The 18,832-nt window shown below is 43.0% G+C and overlaps 1 protein-coding gene across 3 annotated transcripts in view; it reads left to right on the top strand.

Moving 5' to 3' along the window:
* Positions 1 to 18,832, top strand: part of PTPRJ (protein tyrosine phosphatase receptor type J) — a 190,410-nt gene that overhangs the window by 122,942 nt on the left and 48,636 nt on the right. For 2 of the 3 annotated variants that reach the window (XM_063671817.1, XM_054439524.2), the window contains exons 2-4: positions 6,464 to 6,482; positions 9,155 to 9,391; positions 17,411 to 17,674. In XM_063671817.1, coding sequence (XP_063527887.1) covers positions 6,464 to 6,482; positions 9,155 to 9,391; positions 17,411 to 17,674 — 520 coding nt within the window. The remainder of the gene's footprint in view (positions 1 to 6,463; positions 6,483 to 9,154; positions 9,392 to 17,410; positions 17,675 to 18,832) is intronic. The other variant, XM_063671818.1, reaches the window with a different exon arrangement.

Here is an 18,832-nt window from a genome sequence, read left to right as displayed (position 1 = left end):
AGCAAGGTAATTTGAAACAGCTGCTTTTATCCAGGTGTATACACGGTGTATACATACACAGATATGTATGAAATATGGAACTCTATACCCGTATGTATGGGTAGTTCCTAAGTTCCTCATAAGAGTCTTTTTGAGAAAATAGTTCTATTGCTAAAAATACCCAATGGAAACTTCTGGCCTGGGATTTCCAAGTTCACCCTCAGCTGTGCGTCTCAAAGTCCACACAGCCTCACCAAAATAGCCCTTCTGGGTACTTTTTTCTGTGTGCTCTTGGAAGAGGCCATCATGCCTCCAGCTCCCCAAGGGGGAAGATGAGCCAGAGGGATCTTTGCAGGGTGGTTGGTTCTCGTTCCTTCCACCGAAGCCTTCCATGGCATTTTTGGGACCTGGAATTGTGAATTATTCTGCCCCTTCCCCACAGTCCCTGATGACAGCATGAAGTTCAGAGAGTTTATTTGCAGATGAGGCAGGGAAGCCGGCCTGTTCTCATCTTGCTATGCTTGATGCCTTGTGCTTGGGGCACTGTTCACTGTGCTGCCTGCTGGCCTGCTTGTCCCTGCCTTTTGGACGGGAGATAGGCCACCCCACAATGCCACACCTGCCTTCGGGGAAGCTTTCGGGTGTTCATTGTCTGGCTTCTGAGTTCAGTGGGAGGGCCCACCCAGCCTGTCATTTTAATGATTTACCTTTGAGGAGCCAGTTTTATAGGGAGTTGTTGGATAATCTTCACAAGGCAGATAAATGGGAGAGCAGGAAGAATGATGGCCTTTCAGAGTTGAAATCTATGCTGCTCCAAATCCCATAAACTGCTATTTGATTTTAAACATTGCTTGAAGCAGTTCACATTTTGGTTAATTACGTCAGTGGGTAAAAATAACTATTGTCATATGGTGTGTGGGCTTGGCTTTAGAAGGATAAAGAGTCTATTGTTACCCATTGTGCTATTCAGTCACTTATTACCCATCCTTAAAAGCCCAACGTAGATAACAGAAAACCTGGAGAGCTTTGTCACTTGCTGAAATCCAGGCTGCCCTGTGACTTTACCCCCAAACACTGCTCCTTTTGAGAAACTTGTACAAGCTGCCTTAATTCAGTCAATTCAAATGGGTTGATGGGGGCTGTTCCCAAGGCCCAGGACAGGCAGGGGTTTTTGACCTGCAGCCCTGGAACTGCCTTTGGGTGTCATGGTCTCAGTTGAGACCTGCCCAGGGTTGAACCAGCTTAGTGCTCCCTGGGGGTGGTTAAGGTCAAGGACTTCAGGGGTCCGATTGACCTGGGGCTGAATCTTAGACTTGCTGTAAGATGCTCGGTCAGGACCTTAACTTTTCCAAGGCTCGGTGTCTACATCTGGAAAATGGGGATAAACACAGTTCCTCCCTGCTGGGATTATTGTAAGGCTTGAATGAGATGATAAATACAACATCTGACATGCGATTGGACAGTAGCAAAGGGTTTATTATATTATTATAATATTATAATAAGTAGAATGGAACAGCATTCGATTCTCACACAGGGTCACTATGTCGTTTTCTCCCATTCTACCCCTGCATATTACCCTGAAGCACCCCCAAACCTCTCCCTCCCCATCCCTCAAGCCCCTCCCTTCCCATCCCCCAAGCTCACCAGGTCCTGGTGCACCCAGATCTTTCACTGCTTTTCTTGCCTGTGAGCTCTTGGGGAGTCAGGACCACCTTAAGTACCCTCTGCATCTTTGGCACCTAACCTGGGGCCTGGGGCCCTGCAGGGCCACAATTAGCAACATGGACAGCAGCATGGACGGAGAGGGGCTCAGAGCCTGGAGAGCTCCTAGGGGCTGGAGCAGTCACAGGAAGTCACCAAGTGAATTGAAGGGTGGTGGCTTTGGAGGTTCAGTGAGGCAAGAAGAAGGCTGTTAGCCTGGGAATTAAGGAACCTTGTATTGTTCGAGTCTCAGGACAACTCAGATATGGGATCTGTATTGCAGATGCCCCTGCGTCATTTTACAACTGATGAAACCAATGGCTCCACGAGACCCTCAAGTGCCAGAGCTCATGCGTGACAGTAGAAGTTGAACTAACCTCTTAACCACCCTAGTCCACACCTGTCAGAGCTTTCAGTGGTGATGTGATGGGAGCTCTGTGCTGCAGATCTCTGTGTGCTCCTGAGACTCTGCCCACCCGTCTCCACCTTCCTCTGCCCACCAGGAGGAGGCTGACCTTTATGTTCTACACCAGTGGGTGCCCTTGGCCTCCAGCTTCCAGTGGGCCAGCCTGGCGAGAGACCCTAGTTGGAGATGAGGAGAGGCAGCCTTGGCCTCTCTCCTTGCCCTTCCTCGCTGCTGCTACCCCAGGATTCTTGCCCGTCCCTTACTGGTTTTCCTTAACCCCACCCTCACCCTTGAAAACAGACTCTTTAAAACTCTCCTCACTCACCCTCATTGAGTGTGTCATCTGCTCCAGCTAGGATATTGGCTAATACTGCATGTTTCAGAAAGAGGAATTCACAGTTCTATTTATTTTTTTACTGTGGATTGAAGGGAGAGGCAACCAGGTATATGGATGAAGGAGTAGGGCCTGGCTGTCACCACTGGTGTTCACAAAAGGCCCCCATTTAAGGCCTCTTATATTCCAAATGAGGGGTTATAGGTCGAGTCAGGGCGTTGCTCTAACAGAAGCAAAACCAAAAATACACGGCAGTAGATACAACCCTGTTCTGGTACTTCCTAATTTTGTGTGTATGTGTGTGCACCTGGAGCTTCAAGAAATGAAAATGGAAATGGCCTGAGTGTTTCTCAGCCCTAGGATGAAGTTGTTTCTGTGATTTAGGGCTGGAGGTTATTAGGACTTGGTTTACAATATGCACAGTACAGAAGCGGGGAAGTCAAGATGCGCTGGGCAAGGAAACATCTTTACGTGACCCACAAAGAATGAAGCGGAGGGAAGAACCAGAAGTTATTCTGGTTTGCAGACTGGGAGACAGGTTTAATGACACAGTCATGTCAGAGAGAGGGGAAGGGGAGAATACGTAGGGGGTCTGTTTTGATGTGTATGTACATGTAGGATTTTCATGTAGAGGAGTTGGGGAAAATTTTAAAAGTTTTAAGTGTAAATGCAGCTGGTAAGATCCTTATGACTTAGTTTCTTTTTTTTCTTCTTTTCTTTTCTTTCTTTTTTTTTTTTTTTTTTAAGACAGAGTCTCACTCTGTTGCCCAGGCTGGAGTGCAGTGGCGCGATCTCAGCTCACTGCAACCTCCGTCTCCCCAGTTCAAGCGATTCTCCTGCCTCAGCCTCCCAGAGTGCTGGGATTACAGGTGCACGCAACCACACCTGGCTAATTTTTGTATTTTTAGTAGAGATGGGGTTTCACCATGTTGGCCAGGCTGGTCTGGAACTCCTGACCTCAGGTGATCCACCTGCCTTGGCCTCACAAAGTGCTGGGATTACAAGTGTGAGCCACTGCTCCCGGCCTTAGTTTTTGAGTGGGAAGAATCCAGTGTTCAGAGTGGACCACTGATGTCATAGCTGCAGGTTTGGCTGAATTGGGATGGTGCAGAAAGCCGTGTTAACCGTTTCTTTTTCTCTGAGGCCTGGAGGAGGATCCTTGTGACTGGAACCACAGTTGGGACTGGCAGTGGTTTTTCCTGCTGGCAAGGAAAAAAAAAAAAAGAAAAAAGAAAGGGTTCGACTTATCAGCACAAACAAAGGAGGATGTGAAACTAGAACCATCTCTAGGGCAGTTCTAGCAATGAACAAGGCTGGAAGGCTCACCGGTGAGGGGTTTCCCCTCAGGAAAGGGGACAGAGAAGCTTCCACCTCCTGGGTAGCACTGGGTGTTCCTGGGTACATCTGGGTGACTAACGGGTTTTCTGCCACACCTGGGGTATATAGGGAAGTCTTTGGCCAGAACTGTGGGCTGTACTGCATTCTTCCCGTGTCTGTCACTGCTGAGTCCTGAGCTTGATCTCTTTTCTTAGTGTTTGCTCCTTTTGTCCAGCTATGGGGGCCAGCAGAAGCTTTGGGTCATCTGTACTAGTGACTTTGCTGTGAAGATGTAAGGGAGAGTGGTTGAGGTCAAGATCTGGGTTCTGGTTCTTGTGCCTCTTCTCTGGCTGTGTGTCCTTCAACAAGCCACTTACTGACTCTGGGCCTCCATGCCCTCTGCAACTGGGTTGTTGGTCTATTTAAATACTTGGAGAAAAAGCTGGACGTGGTGGCTCATGCCTGTAATCCCAGCACTTTGGGAAGCCAAGGTGGGAGGATTGCTTGAGCCCAGGAGCTTGTGACCAATCTGGGCAACAAAGTGAGATCCTGTCCCCATACAGAAATAAAAAAATTAGCTGGGCATGGTGGTGCATGCCTGTAGTCCCAGCTACTTGGGAGGCTTAGGTGGGAGGATCGCTTGAGCATGTGGGATCAAGGATGCAGTGAGCTGTGATTGCACCACTGCACTCCAGCCTGTGACAGAGTGAGACCTTGTCTCTTAAAAAAAAAATTATGAAAATAAATTATTCAAAAAATACTTTGGAAAACAGTGCTGGGGAGAGTATGAGCTTCAGATTGCACATTGGTTTCTATCAGGAGGATCTGAGCCTCGGCGGTGTTACCTGTAAAATGGGGATAAGAATACCTCACAGGGTTGCAGTGAAGATGTAAGGATGATGATGATGACAACAGCAGCTCAAATAGATCATTTAACTTAATTCTCGCCAAAGCAAGGCAGATACAAAGATCATCCTGTTGGCAGATACAGACAGGGAGGGACAGAGAGGTTAATTAAGCAAGCTGCCTGCCCACAGTTACATGGCCAGAAGCAGTGGCACTGAACCACTTCCTTCAGGCGGTCTGAGTCCAGGTCCCAGCTCTTAGCCATCACTCCATGGTTCTGTGCTGAGACAAGGATGTAGAGAGCCCAGCACAGTGTCTCTTACATAGTAGGTGCTTAGTAAGTTAGAGTTCCTTTTTATCCTCAGAATGCGTTTGCAAGTATAGCCTCCCACAGTGCTTTTACTTTAATCTTTCCCCTTACTGGGCAAAAAAATGTTTGCTGCCCTGTGCGACTTGCCTAGCTATTGACTTCTCTTTTTTCTCCCTGTCTCCTATGATCTATCCTAGACTGTGGATTGAGGCTCAGCCTAGATTGAAGGGCAGGGGCTGGAGGAGGAAGATGAGCTGAAAAAGGGTAGGCCTGAGACGCGAAGGACTTGACTGTAGGGTGGAAGGTAGGAATGGGAAGTTTGAGAGTTGGAGGACCTGGGGGCAAGACTTTTCCCGTCTGGGCTCGTTCTTTCCTTCCCATGCTGTTTATTGAGTGCCTACTGTGTCCACCATTCTAGGCACGGGGCATAGACAAGATCTCTGTTCTCGTGGAGCACACAGTGTGGTTGGAGGAGTCAGTGATGGACAGAGAGTGAGGGGTGTTGGTTTCCATGGCTGCTCGGAGAAGGACTTGCTGAGAAGGTGGCGTTTTGGGCAGGCCATGAAAAGGTCTGGGCAGAGTGTGTTTGTGGGAGGGAATAAATATGTAAAGGCTCTAGGGGAGAATCAGTTTCAAGAATGTGAGGGGGCAGTGAGACCAGAGGGGCTGGTGGGCTGTGGCTGAGTTTGAATTTTATTCTAAGTGTCATGGAAAGTAGGAGGACGGTTTTTTCCACCAGGGTCCTTTTTGATTATTTTATTCTTCGTGACGATCCTACTTAAAAAAAAAAAAAAATCTTATTCACCAAAAAGGTGTGTTTATGAAACAATAGAGTGTACAACCTTGAATCACTTTAGATTTTTAAAGTATAGGGAAATAATTGTGGATCACAGTGAATATCCTTAAGGGCTGCTCCCCTCCCCAGCTGACACTGTCAGCTAAACCTTTAAGGTCTCTTGTGTGTCAAGCATTAATTCTTCCCAAAGCTGCTTGACATGTGATTAAAAAATTTTACTGCCACCTACTGATGGAAAGAAGAAGATGAATTTTTGTACAATGAAAATCCCAAACCCAGTGGATTTCTTCTGCTGCACATCTGGTTTCCACTGTGCTGTCAGGACTGGGAAATGGGTCTGGGGAAGGGGTGTGCTGGGCTTGGTAACCCCTCCACCCAACCCCCCTTTTTTGGCCCTGACAATCTGGTCTCTGCTTCTGTGTCCTTCTGCTTCAGCTTATCGCACAGTGGGTGGAGGGAGGTGCTGACCTGGGGAGTTGCTCCGGGGAGAGGGCTGGAGGTGGGGGATGTGTCTGGGGAGAAACACTGGGCACTGGGAGTCAGCAGCCGCCAGCCCCCACATAACCCAGTTAATCCTTTGTAATTGACCCCGAGGTTGCAATGATTCCCCGTGTTTAATGTCCCAAGATGGCCTAACCCTGACCAGCAGACCTTTGCTTAATGTGCTTCTTGCCACCCCACCCCCATTATTAAATCCTCAACTGCTTTATTTCTGATTTGCATTTTCCATGGCTGAATGAATCTGCTGACTTCCGTTTTCTTTTTCTGTTTCAGATCCTGTGCGCAGGTGGCAGTAAGTACCCTTTTCCTCTCTATTCTTGTGTTGTTCGCTACTGCCCCCTAATGGACACACAGCAACATTAACAGCAATGTGAAAATGCTAATTTATTAAAACCTGCTCGGTTTCCAATTTTTCTTTTTCTTTTTCTTTTTTGAGTTGGAGCCTCGCTCTGTCGCCCAGGCTGGAGTGCAGTGGTGCCATCTCGGCTCACTGCAACCTCCGCCTCCCGAGTTCAAGCGATTCTCCTGCCTCAGCCTAGCGAGTAGCAGGGATTACAGGCATGTGCCACCATGTCCGGCTAATTTTTTGTATTTTTAGCAGAGACGGGGCTTCCCCATGCTGGTCTTGAACTCCTGACCTCAGGTGATCCGCCCGCCTTGGCCTCCCAAAGTGCTGGGATTATAGGTGCGAGCCACCACGCCCGGCCCCAATTTTTCTTTAGAAGTAGGAGTGAGGGTGGAAACAACAAATGAAAGAAAAAATTTTAATTAATTGTGCAATCATGATGAAAATTTATATTTTCTGTAATTTTTTTCTAGCCTCATCTGTGGACGATTTAACTTAGCTGAAATTGTAATACGTTATTTGTATATTGTTTATGTGCTGTTATCCTTTAAGTATTTTCTTGTGTTGCTACATTGCCCTTTTGTTGCTACATTGCTACATTTAAAGAATGGTGTGGAAGGTCGGCATAACCTTTGGAAAACGAGACCTGGACTCCCGCATGTTTTGCTTTCATGCACAGGGCTGAGTCCCAACTGCTGACAGTGCTGGTTCATTCCCTGGTCTGTAATAAAATGAGAAAAATAAGGATATGACTAGAAGTTTTTTAAGGAAGCTTAAATATATTCAGTTGAAAGCACCATCCATCCCGGGATTATGTCCTTACTAGTTTTTTGGTCATAAAACATTTCTATAAGAATTGAAGGCCAGGCGCAGTGGCTCACGCCTGTAATCCCAAGACTTTGGGAGGCTGAGGCAGGCGGATCACCTGAATTCAGGAGTTCGAGACCAGCCTGGCCAACATGGTGAAACGCCGTCTGTACTAAAAATACCAAAAAATTAGCCAGGCATGGTGGCACGCACCTGTAATCCCCAGCTACTTGGGAGGCTGAGGCAGGAGAATCACTTGAACCTGGGAGCTGGAGGCTGCAGTGAGCCGAGATCACGCCATTGCACTCCAGCCTGGGCAACAAGAGTGAAACTCCATCTCAAAAAAAAAAAAAAAAATTAAAAATAATAGTAGTTGGTAGTTTTTAAAAAAATGTACCTTTTAGGGGGGAAAAAAACAGTGGTTTTTGTTTCTCCCCAAAATTTGGGAACTTTTTTTTCCTGATTGGTAAAATCTCAGTTTGTGAGATAAAATAATTAGATTGTACTCATGGAAGCATACACAGGGCAGACCTTGCTGAAATCTTCTAATAAAGCAAATCTCAATTAATAATGGTAATTAGAGCCTGTGCAAACAATGGGAAGAGTTCTGCAGTTGGTTTTTCTTCCTGTTAATTAGTTTAATAAATAAACTGGTGGGTACCTTGTACAGGCTTGAATCACTGCTGCAGAAGAACACTTCTATGCAGACAGACATCTACCGTAGATAGTAGAATGTTGGCCAGGGCTCAGTTGCGGGAAACAGAAATCATGAGCTATTTTAACTGAAAGGGTTTACCCTGGGAAGTGAGAGTTTACAGAGTCATTGGAAGGGCTGCTGTATTAGTTTGCCAGGGCTGCTATAATAAGATCAAGGTCTTGGGGGTTAGGACTTCAACATATGACTTTGGGGGTGGGGGAGCACAAGTCAGCTCTTAGCAGCTGGGGAGGAGGCTTTAGGCCTGGACCTGAGAAATGACTCCCAGACTAAGGCTGCAGAACTGACCCCCTAGAGAGTTACCACCTTGGTCACAGACAGCAGAGGGAGGAATCAGGAAGTCCCTGCTGTAGTTGCTGGATGCAGCAGTGTATGTTCTGAGCTGTGATCCTGGGATCAGGAAGCTGCAGCCACTGCCACAGTGTTGGTTCTAGAGCCAGGCAGCATGAGATCCAGTCATCACATCCACACTACAGCTATAAGAAGGAGGAAGGGCAGAAGGTTGTGCTCCACCCTTTAAGGACACTTGCTAGAAGTCAGACAGAACGTCTGGTCACACTCTGTTTGACAGAACTTAGTCACATGCAACATCTAGCTGCATGGGAGGCTGGGAAATGTGGTCTTTGTTCCCAGCAGCCATGCACACACAGGGCCAAAAATCTCCAGGAGTATGATGAAGGGAAAATGGGGGAATGGAGTTTGGGGGTCAAGAGTGGTCTCTGCTGCACGTCTCTGAACAGAGACTCTAGGAGACTAGTAATGAATTCAAGATAAAGCAGCCATTGCGGCCAAGGTTCTCCTCCAGAGCCTGAGCTCTTGGCCATAGGAGCTCACGCCTCCTGTCATTTCCTGTGAATGACTGTGTGCAGTGTAAGCACGGAGCTTCTGCACTCTCGTGGCCAGGTACTCTCCATGTGGCCAGAAACGGCAGTTTCTGAGGGGCTCGTGTTGTAGGTGATGATACAAAGAAGAGAAAGAGAGGGATCAGTTTTCCTAAGTGTGCATTTCATTTCAGTGTAAATATTTTGTGAGGTGGGGCATCCCTGTCTCCTGGAGAAATATATTTTTAATCTAATTGTTTACTTTCTTTGCATAGCCCCTAGTCCAATTCCTGACCCTTCAGTAGCAACTGTTGCCACAGGGGAAAATGGCGTAACTCAGATCAGCAGTACAGCAGAATCCTTTCACAAACAGAATGGAACTGGAACACCTCAGGTGGAAACAAACACCAGTGAGGGTGGCGAAAACTCTGGAGCCAACGATAGTTTAAGAACACCTGAACAAGGATCTAATGGGACTGATGGGGCATCTCAAAAAACTCCCAGTAGCACTGGTAAGCATAGGCTTTTCTGCCAGTCATGTTTCTTAAAGGAAATCAGTATAATTTATAAATGTCATGTTTTCCAAATATTGTTCTTCTCTTAATTACTTAAGAACATCTTTTAAAAAATTTTTATAATGATAGTAATGCATATTCATTATATAAAACATAGACAAGAAGAAAAGAATAACAAGCAAATCATTAACTGGAGATAACCACTATCACTTGATATACGAGTTTTATAATTTTAAGATATATACATGCCTATGTGCATATGTATATACATATATATGTTTTATTTTGTTTTACAAATATCAAGGTCATCCTTTACATGTAGCTTCTCACCAATATATTACAAATATTCTTCCCTGTTAGTATATACATTTCTACAGGACAGTTTTAATACCTGCCTGGCATTCTATTGTCTAAATCAGGGTTGGAAGATAATAATGGTCCTTGGGCCAAATATAGATCACTTTCTGTTTTTGTAAGTAAAGTTTTATTGAGTCTGCCTATGGCTGCTTTCATGCTAAAATTGAGTAGTGGCAATGGAGAATTTGTGGCTTGTAAAGCCTGAAATATTTATTCTGTGTCCCTTACAGAAAAACATTGCGGATACCTGGGTTAGATCATTGATTCTAAAACTGTGGTTCAGAGATCTCTAGGGGTCTCCTAGATTCTTTCAAGGTATTTCTGGGTATTATCATCATAATACTACTAACATGTTATTTGGCTTCTTTACTCTCATTTTATCATGAGTGTACAGTGGAGTCTTGCAGATTCTATATGATTTTGGATGACACTGTCACTCTTACAGCTAATGGAATGTATGCTTTCATATTGTTTAAAAAACTTTATCTTTTTTATTTCTAATACAGTATGATAAATATTAATCAATATAACCCATATAAACAAAAATTCTCCGGGAGCCTTAATAATTTTTAAGAAGTTAAAAGGGCCCTGAGACCACAGTGTTTAAGAATTACTTGTCTGAAAGCATTGTAAATTATTTAACTACTCCCCTGTTGTTGGGAAGGTAGATTATTTATTTATAATTTTTCATAAAAAACATTGTGATACAATAGTTTTGTTAGTTCTAGAAGTATTGATAAAATCATTTCACATACACAGTTAAAATAAGTCATTGAATTATTTCTAGGGTAATATGAGAAACTTTTAGAAATTCTTAAGGGGCTGGGCACAGTGGCTCATGCCTGTAATCCCAGCACTTTGGGAGGCTAAGGCGGGTGATCACCTGAGGTCAGGAGTTTGAGGCCAGCCTGGCCAACATGGCAAAACCCTGTCTCTGTTAAAAATACAAAAATTAGCCGGGTGTGGTCATGCATGCCTGTAATCCCAGCTACTTGGGAAGCCGAGGCAGGAGAATTGCTTGAACCCAGGAGGCAGAGGTTGCAGTGAGTGGAGATGGTGCCACTGCAATCCTGACAGAGTGAGACTCTGTCTCAAAAAAAAAAAAAAAAAAAAAAAGAAAAGAAATTCATAGCAAGCTTATGTTAATTATTGTTACAGAAATTTGGGCTTAGAGGTTGGGACCATACTAGATGGTCTTCCCAGAAATCTCTGGACAGGCTTACTGTTGAAGGGCATTTCCAGAGGAAGCCAATCTACAATGATTGGAATAAGAACCTACTTCTTCAAATGTACAGACATCAACACAGAGTCACAAGGATCAAGAATAATCAGGGAAACATGATATTACCAGAGAGACAAAATAAAGTGCAAGTGGTTGACCGTAAAGAGATGGGAGATGTATGAACTGACGAACTGTCTGGCAGAGAATTCAAAATACATGTTTTAAGGAAGCCCAGCAAACTTTAAGAAAATACAGATAAAGAATTCAAAGAAATGAGGAAAACAATAAGTGACTAGATTGAGATATTTAACAGAGAAGCAAACAGAAATTCTGAAGCTAAAAAATACTTTGAACAAAATGAAAAATGTAATAGAGCGCACCAAGAGTAGAATTGATGAAGTAGAAGAAATAATCTTTGAACTTGAAGACAGATTATTTGAAAATATACAGTCAGAGGAGGAAAAATAAAAAAGTGGATAAAAAGGAATGAAGACTGCCTATAGGATTTATGGAACAGCATCAAAAGACATGGTATTTGAATTGGAGTTCATCTAGGGGAAGAGAAAGATAAAGAGGTAGAAAGCTTATTTAAAGAAATAGTAGCAGAAAACTCTCCAAACCTGGAGGAAGATATAAATATTCAGGTACAGGAAGGACAAATGACTCCAGTCAGAGTCAATTCAAACAAGACTACTCCAGAACATAATCACACTGTCAAACATCACAGACAATGGGGATTTGGAAAGCAAAAAGAGAAAAGAAGCTAATAACATATAAGGGAGCTCCACTTTAGCTAGCAGCGGACTTCTCAGCAGAAACTTACAGGCCAGGAGAGAGTGGGATGATATATTCACAGTGCTGAGGGAAAAACAACCTGCCAACCAAGATTACTATACCCAGCAGAACTGGCCATCAAAAATGAAGGCGAGATAAAAGACTTTCCCAGAGAAACAAAAGCTGAGGGAGTTCATCACCACTAGACATGTCTTATAAGAAACGCTGAAGAGAGTTTTTAAACTGAAAGAAAAGGACACTAATGATTAATTGAAAACATAAGAAAGGATAAGACTAGTAAAATAAATACACAGTCAAATTCAGAATACATGAATACTGTAATGGTCATACATATCTTTAGTATGAAAGTTAAAAGATAATACTTAAAAAATAATAACTACAATAACTTGCAGGGGGGATATGCAATATAAAAAGATGTAAATGGTGACATAAACAATTCATAATGTGAGGGGGGAATGGACTAGAAGTGTAGAGGTCAGTTTGTGTGTGTGATCAAAGTTGTCATCAGCATAAAATAACCTGTTATAACTATAAGATTCTTTTTATAAGCCTCATGATAACCACAAAGAAGAACCTTTAGTAGATACACAAAAAATAAAAAGCAAGGAATCAAAACATACTACTAGAGAATATCACTTAACCTCAAAGGAAGACAGTAAGAGAGGACGGAAGGAACAAAGAGTCTAGAAAACAACCAAATGGCAGTAGTAAGTTCTTACTTATCAATAATAACCTTGAAAGTAAAGGGTTTAAATTCTCTAATCAAAAGACATAGAGTGTGTGAATGGGTTAAAAAAAAAAAAAATCTCAATAATATGCTGTCTACAAGAGACTCACCTCACCTGCAAGGACATGCCTAGACTGAAAGTGAAGGGATGGAAAAAGATACTCCATGCTAATGGAAATCTACAGAGAGCCAGGAGTAGCTATACTTATATCAGATAAAGTAGACTTTAAGTTCAAAACTTTTAATAGAGACAACAAACATCATTTTATAATGATAAAGGGATCAATTCATCAAGAGGTCTTAACAATTGTAAATATATATGCACCCAGCACTGGAATGCCTAAATATATAAAGCAAATATTAATGGATCGAATGGACAGATTGACTGCAATGCATTAATAGTAGAGGACTTCCAACACCTTACTTCCAGCAATGGACGATGATCCAGACAGGAAATCAATAAGGAAGCATCAGACTTAAACTACAGTTTAGACCCAATGGATGTATCAGACATATACAGAACATTCCATCCAACAGCTACAGAATACACACTTTTCAACTGCACCTGGAACACGCTCCGGGTAGATCATATGTTCGACCAGAAAACAAGTCTTAACAGATTTAAGAAGTGTGAAATCATATCAAGTATCTTTTCTGATGATGGTATCAAACTAGAAATAAATAACAGGAGGAACTTCAGAAAATTCACAGATATATGGAAATTAAACAACATGCTCCTGAATAACTAATGGGTTGATGATGAAATTAAAAGGGAAACTAAAAAATATCTTGAGACAAACATCAGTTCTTAAGCAATTTTGTTAACATATTTGTTTTTCTTCCTTAAAATGGTGCCATAACCTCCTTCATATTGCTGTGAGACATAAATTAGAAAATGCTTGTACAGCCCCTGGTATAGGATCTGGGACGTGGTCAGGTCCCCAGCGGGGGTCATGCTGATCTTGCCATCTCCCACAGTAACTATTGTTAATTGTTTTGTCACAAATGCCCCTGAACAATCAATGGGTCAGTGAAGAAATTAAAAGGGACATTTAAAAATTTCTTGAAGCAAATGAAAATGGAAACACAATATACTAAAGCCTATGGGATACACCAAAAGCAGCCCTTCCAAGAAAGTTGACAGCAATAAACTCCTACATCAAAAAAGAAAGCTCCCTGGGCACGGTGGCTCGTGCCTATAATCCCAGAACTTTGGGAGGCCGAGATGGGCGGATCACTTGAGGTCAGGAGTTCGAGACCAGCCTGGCCAACATGGTGAAACCCCGTCTCTACTAAAAATACAAAAATTAGCTGGGTGTAGTGACACACACCTGTAATCCCAGCTACTAGGGAGGCTGAGGCAGGAGAATTGCTTGAACCCAGAGGGCAGAGATTGCAGTGAGCCAAGATCGCACCACTGCACTCCAGCCTGGGTAACAGAGCAAGATTCTGTCTCCAAAAAAAAAAAAAAAAAAAAAGCAAGCTCCCAAAACCTCCAGCCTGGGTTTTGAGAGCCTGTCTGAAAAAAACAAAAAACAAAACCCTCAAGTAAATAACCTAATGTGGCACGTTAAGGAACTAGAAAAACAAGAACAAACTAATCTTCAAATTAGTAAAAGGAACAAAATAATAAAGGTCAAAGCTGAAATAAATGAAATAGGCACTAGAAAAACAATAGAAAAGATCAATAAGTTGTTTTTTTGAAAACAAAGAACATTGACAAAGCTTTAGCTAGACTAAGAAAAAAGAGACACTACTCAAATAAGAAAATCAGAAATGAGAGACATTATAAACTGATACCACAGAAATACAAAGGAACAGTTATGAACAATTATATGCCAACAAATTGGATAACCTAGAAGAAATGGATAAATTCCTTGCCATATACCGTTTACTATGATTGAATTATGAAGAAATAGAAAATCTGAATAATCCAATAATGAGTTAGGAGATTGAATCAGTAATAGACCATCTCCCATTTCTATTTATTATTGTTGTTATTCTAAGAGACAGTGTCTCCCTCTGTCACCCAGGCTGGAGTACAGTGGTGTGATCATAGATCACTGTAAGTTGAACTCCTGGGCTGAAATGATCCTTCTGCCTTAGCTTCTGAAGTAGCTGTGGCTATAGGTGTGCACCACTACATCCAGCTAACTTTTAAAATTTTTTGTAGAGATGGGGTCTCACTGTGTTGCCCAGGTTGCTCTTGAATTCCCAGCCTCAAGTGACCCCCACCACCTTGGCCTCCCAAAGTGCTGGGATTATAGGTGTGAGCCACCCAGTCCTCTGCCAAACATTTAAAGAAGATCTAATGACAGTTCTTCTCAAATGCTTCCAAAAATTGAGGAGGAGGGAATACTTCCAAACTCATTTAACAAGACCAGCATTACCTTGATACCAAAACCAGACAAGGATACAACCCAAAACACTATAGACCAAGATGCAAAAATCTTTAACCAAATACTAGCAAACCTAATTTAACAGCATATTAAAGGGATCATTCACCATGATCAAGTGGGATTCTTCCTAGAAATGCAAAAAGGGTTCAACCTGTGCAAAACAATAAATGTGCTACACCATATTAACAGAATGAAGGACAGAAACCATACGATCATTTCAGTAGATGCAGAAAAAATATTTGACCAAAAAATATTGTTAACTGTGCTTTCTTTTCTGAACTTAAGAACTTGCTTTTCCAAAACCTTCCCAGAATCCCTGTATGAATCAACAAAATGTAGTTCTTAACACATTTCTCCTTCTTTAAAATGGTGCCATTAGCTGGGCATGGTGGTGTGCGCCTGTAATCCCAGCTACTTGGGAGGCTGAGGCCCGAGAATCGCCTGAACCCGGGAGGCAGAGGTTGCAGTGAGCCGAGATCACGCCACTACACTCCAGCCTGGGTGATGAGCAAGACTGTCTCAAAAAAAAAAAAAAAAAAAAAGAAATAATGGTGCCATACCTTTCTCACGAAGTTGTTGTGAGGCATAAATGAGAACATACTTGTACAGCATCTGGGACATGGGCGGCCTCTCAAAAGGAGTGCTGCTGTTCTTGCTACCTGCACCACTGTAACTGATATTGTTTCATCATCCTCGTCACCATCATTGTTATTGATTGTAAATGGAAGCACAGTGATCATCTTCCAAATATGCCACTCTGACTCTGTGAACTTGTCACTTTATAAAGAGGAAATTCAAGCTTGGAGGGGCCTTCTGGCATGGCGTTTATTGAATTGTGGGGCACAGGATACTTCCCTGCTTGTTCCATTTTCCTTTCTCTTGTTTCTTCTCCTGCCTTATTTATTTATTTTTTCTTTTGAGACAGAGTCTTGCTCTGTTGCCCAGGCTGGAGTGCAGTGGCGTGATCTTGGCTCACTGCAACCTTCGCCTTCTGGGTTCAAGCGATTCTTCTGCCTCAGCCTCCTGAGTAGCTGGGATCACAGGTGGCTGCCATCATGCCCAATTAATTTTTGTATTTTTGGTAGAGACGGGGTTTCACCATGTTGGCCAGGCTGGTGTCGAACTCCTGACCTCAAGTGATCTGATCTGCCTGCCTCAGCCTCCCAAAGTGCTGGGATTACAGGCATGAGCCAGTGTGCCTGGCTTCCTGCAGTTTTTTTATTGATTGGATGAATGTTTCTATATCCCATGAGCCAGGTGAGGCACACTGTCCATGCACATAGCAAGATGGTAACACTTATGCCATCTTTACTCTTTCGGCATTAGTCCCAAGCTCCTTGAGAATGACTGCCGTATCACCTGGGTTTTACTCTTCGGTTTCTGGTTGTTACTCCTCAGTCTTCAGCTTAATTAGGATGCATCCATTTGGTAGTTTTACAGTTAGTAACCCTGATGGCTTCCACTGGTTTATGATCTTGTACGTCTAAGATGATGAAACTAAGGTTCAGAGAGGTGAGATGACTTTGAGTAAAATTGCATGGTGAGTGACTAGCAGAATTGGACCCTGAAACCAGATTTCTAATGTCCACATCTTGTCCCTTGTTTATCATATCACGGTGGTTCAATAATAATTCTTCGTGTTTAGTGTGGTGTGCTAGAGCTGTCAACAGAGGAACTTGAGACTGAGAGGTTTGAAGGGACTAATTCTAGGTCACACAGCTAATGGATGGAGCAGGTCTTTAATCCCAGATCTGGGTTCCAAGACCAGTCCTTTTCTCTTTACGCTGCTCTGCCCCTGCTATCTTTATGTCAGAAAACCACTGAGCTTCCTTCTAGATGTCAGGGTTTGGCAAAAAAGTTATGTGCTTCTGTGTCATGCAGCGTTTTCTGAGAATGGGGAGATGGACTCATTTTGCATCTTTGATCTCTCTTTTTTATTTTGAGACGGAGTCTCGGTCTTGTCGCCCAGGCTGGAGTGCAGTGGCGCGATCTTGGCTCACTGCAACCTCCACTTCCCGGGTTCAAGTGATTCTCCTGCCTCAGCCTCCCGAGTAGCTATGATTACAGGCGCCTGCCACCACACCCAGCTAATTTTTGTGTGTGTGTTTTTTTTTTTTTTTTTTTTTTTTTTAGTAGAGATGGGGTTTCACCATGTTGGCCAGGCTGGTCTCGAACTCCTGACCTCAGGTGATCCACCCGCTTCGACCTCCTAAAGTTTGGTCTCTTTTTGTATCAGCTTCTATACAGACTTAACCCCATTTTTAAGTCACAGCTAACATGGCCAACTTCTGTCAGTTTTGCTTCTGTTCCAAAGGCTTCTGTTTTACTAACATACACACATACATGTATGCATATGGATTTAAATAAATTCTGGTGCAGGGAAGTCTAGGAGGCAAAGAGAGATAAAACTCTGTGATTGGAAAGCCACTTCTGGAAACTAGACATATAGAGCAGACCTTGCTCTTACATTTCTTTTTGAAGTGCAATAATTTTTTTTTTTTTTGAAAACAATATAGGGCCCAGTCCTGTGTTTAACATTAAAGCTGTTTCCATCAGTCCAACCAATGTGATCTTAACCTGGGAAAGTAACGACACAGCTGCTTCTCAGTACAAGTATGTAGTAAAGAATGAGATGGAAAATGAGAAGACAATTACTGTCGTGCATCAACCGTGGTGCAACATCACAGGCTTACGTCCAGCAACTTCATATGTATTCTCCATCACTCCAGAAATAGGCAATGAGACTTCGGGAGATCCCAGAGTCATAAAAGTCATCACAGGTAAGATGACTGGCTCCCAGGGATGATGACAAACCATTTCTTATTATGCTGTATTCTAGGGCCTTGTCCATTCAAGTTGCCTGTTGGAAAGAAAATGGTTTTCATAAACTAGAAGAGGAGAAAAGGTGCTATGTTGTTTCAAGCCTGGGATTTCTGGTGGCCACATCATTCAGTATTAAGGCCCTATGTGTTTTGGGAAGTTCTAACTACTTCTGTTTGGTTTTTAAAATCTTTTATTATTGTTGGTTAACACCTACTTTTCTGTTAAGACTCAGGAGTAGAGACTTCCTTAAAAACGTGTGTTTTCATGGTAATTACCAGCCTTTTAAGCTCCCAGGAAATTGATGCTGTGTTTATATTCCCAGGAGTTTCTGTTGGGCAGGGAAGTTTGGTGTATTTTGTAGAGGAGTGTGTGTTTCAAATGAAATAAGAGTTTGATGATATTTAAATTTTAATTCAGATTTGACAGTTTAGATTTTGATTTATCTTAGATGTCAATACTGAAGCCATCTATTATAGCTGCAAACTTAGCTCTTTTTTTAAGCTGAAAAGAACCAAACATTTTAAAAAAACAGGTGGAGAAACTATTTTTTAAGGTGAGGAGAACCAAAAATTGAAAAAAGAGGTCCTCTGTTAGTTTTCTGATCTAGGGGGCTGGGGAGTGTGATCTCAGGGGCTGGAGTCGGCCATGGGCGCCTGAGCTGTTGGAGCCCACGGCTGGAGGTGAACGAAGTCCAGCATGGAGCAGCAAATATGAAACCAGTGGCTTCCGATATTTTTAGTCAGGAAACTATTTCTTTAAACAAAACCTTGCCCAGGAACCCAATAAGTAAAAATAAAAAGAACTGGAGAGAAAAGAGCCAAAGAAATGGGAGTCACAGGCACCCTGACAAAACTCCCGGAGCTCCTCAGAGCACTATTTTAGGGGGGAAAACCTGCCATAAAGGTTTACTCTGTTACATTGTGAAAGAGAGGGAAAGGAGAGCACAGAGAGATGACAGAAGAGAAGAGAATGAGAGAAAAGAGCATAGAACTTGGAAATGGTGATGAGGACAAGGTGACCCCGAGGGGGTGGCCGTGGGAAAGGGGATGCGGAGGTGCAGGAAGCACCGGTAGAGGGGCTGAGTGTCTTTATCTACCTTAAAGCCCTGAGCACAG

The sequence above is a fragment of the Pongo pygmaeus genome, chromosome 9 (genome assembly GCF_028885625.2).
Source record: "Pongo pygmaeus isolate AG05252 chromosome 9, NHGRI_mPonPyg2-v2.0_pri, whole genome shotgun sequence".
In the NCBI taxonomy this organism is placed as follows: Eukaryota; Metazoa; Chordata; class Mammalia; order Primates; family Hominidae; genus Pongo; species Pongo pygmaeus.
The sequence above is the reverse complement of the archived record's forward strand: the minus strand, read 5'-3'. Positions and strand labels throughout refer to the sequence as shown.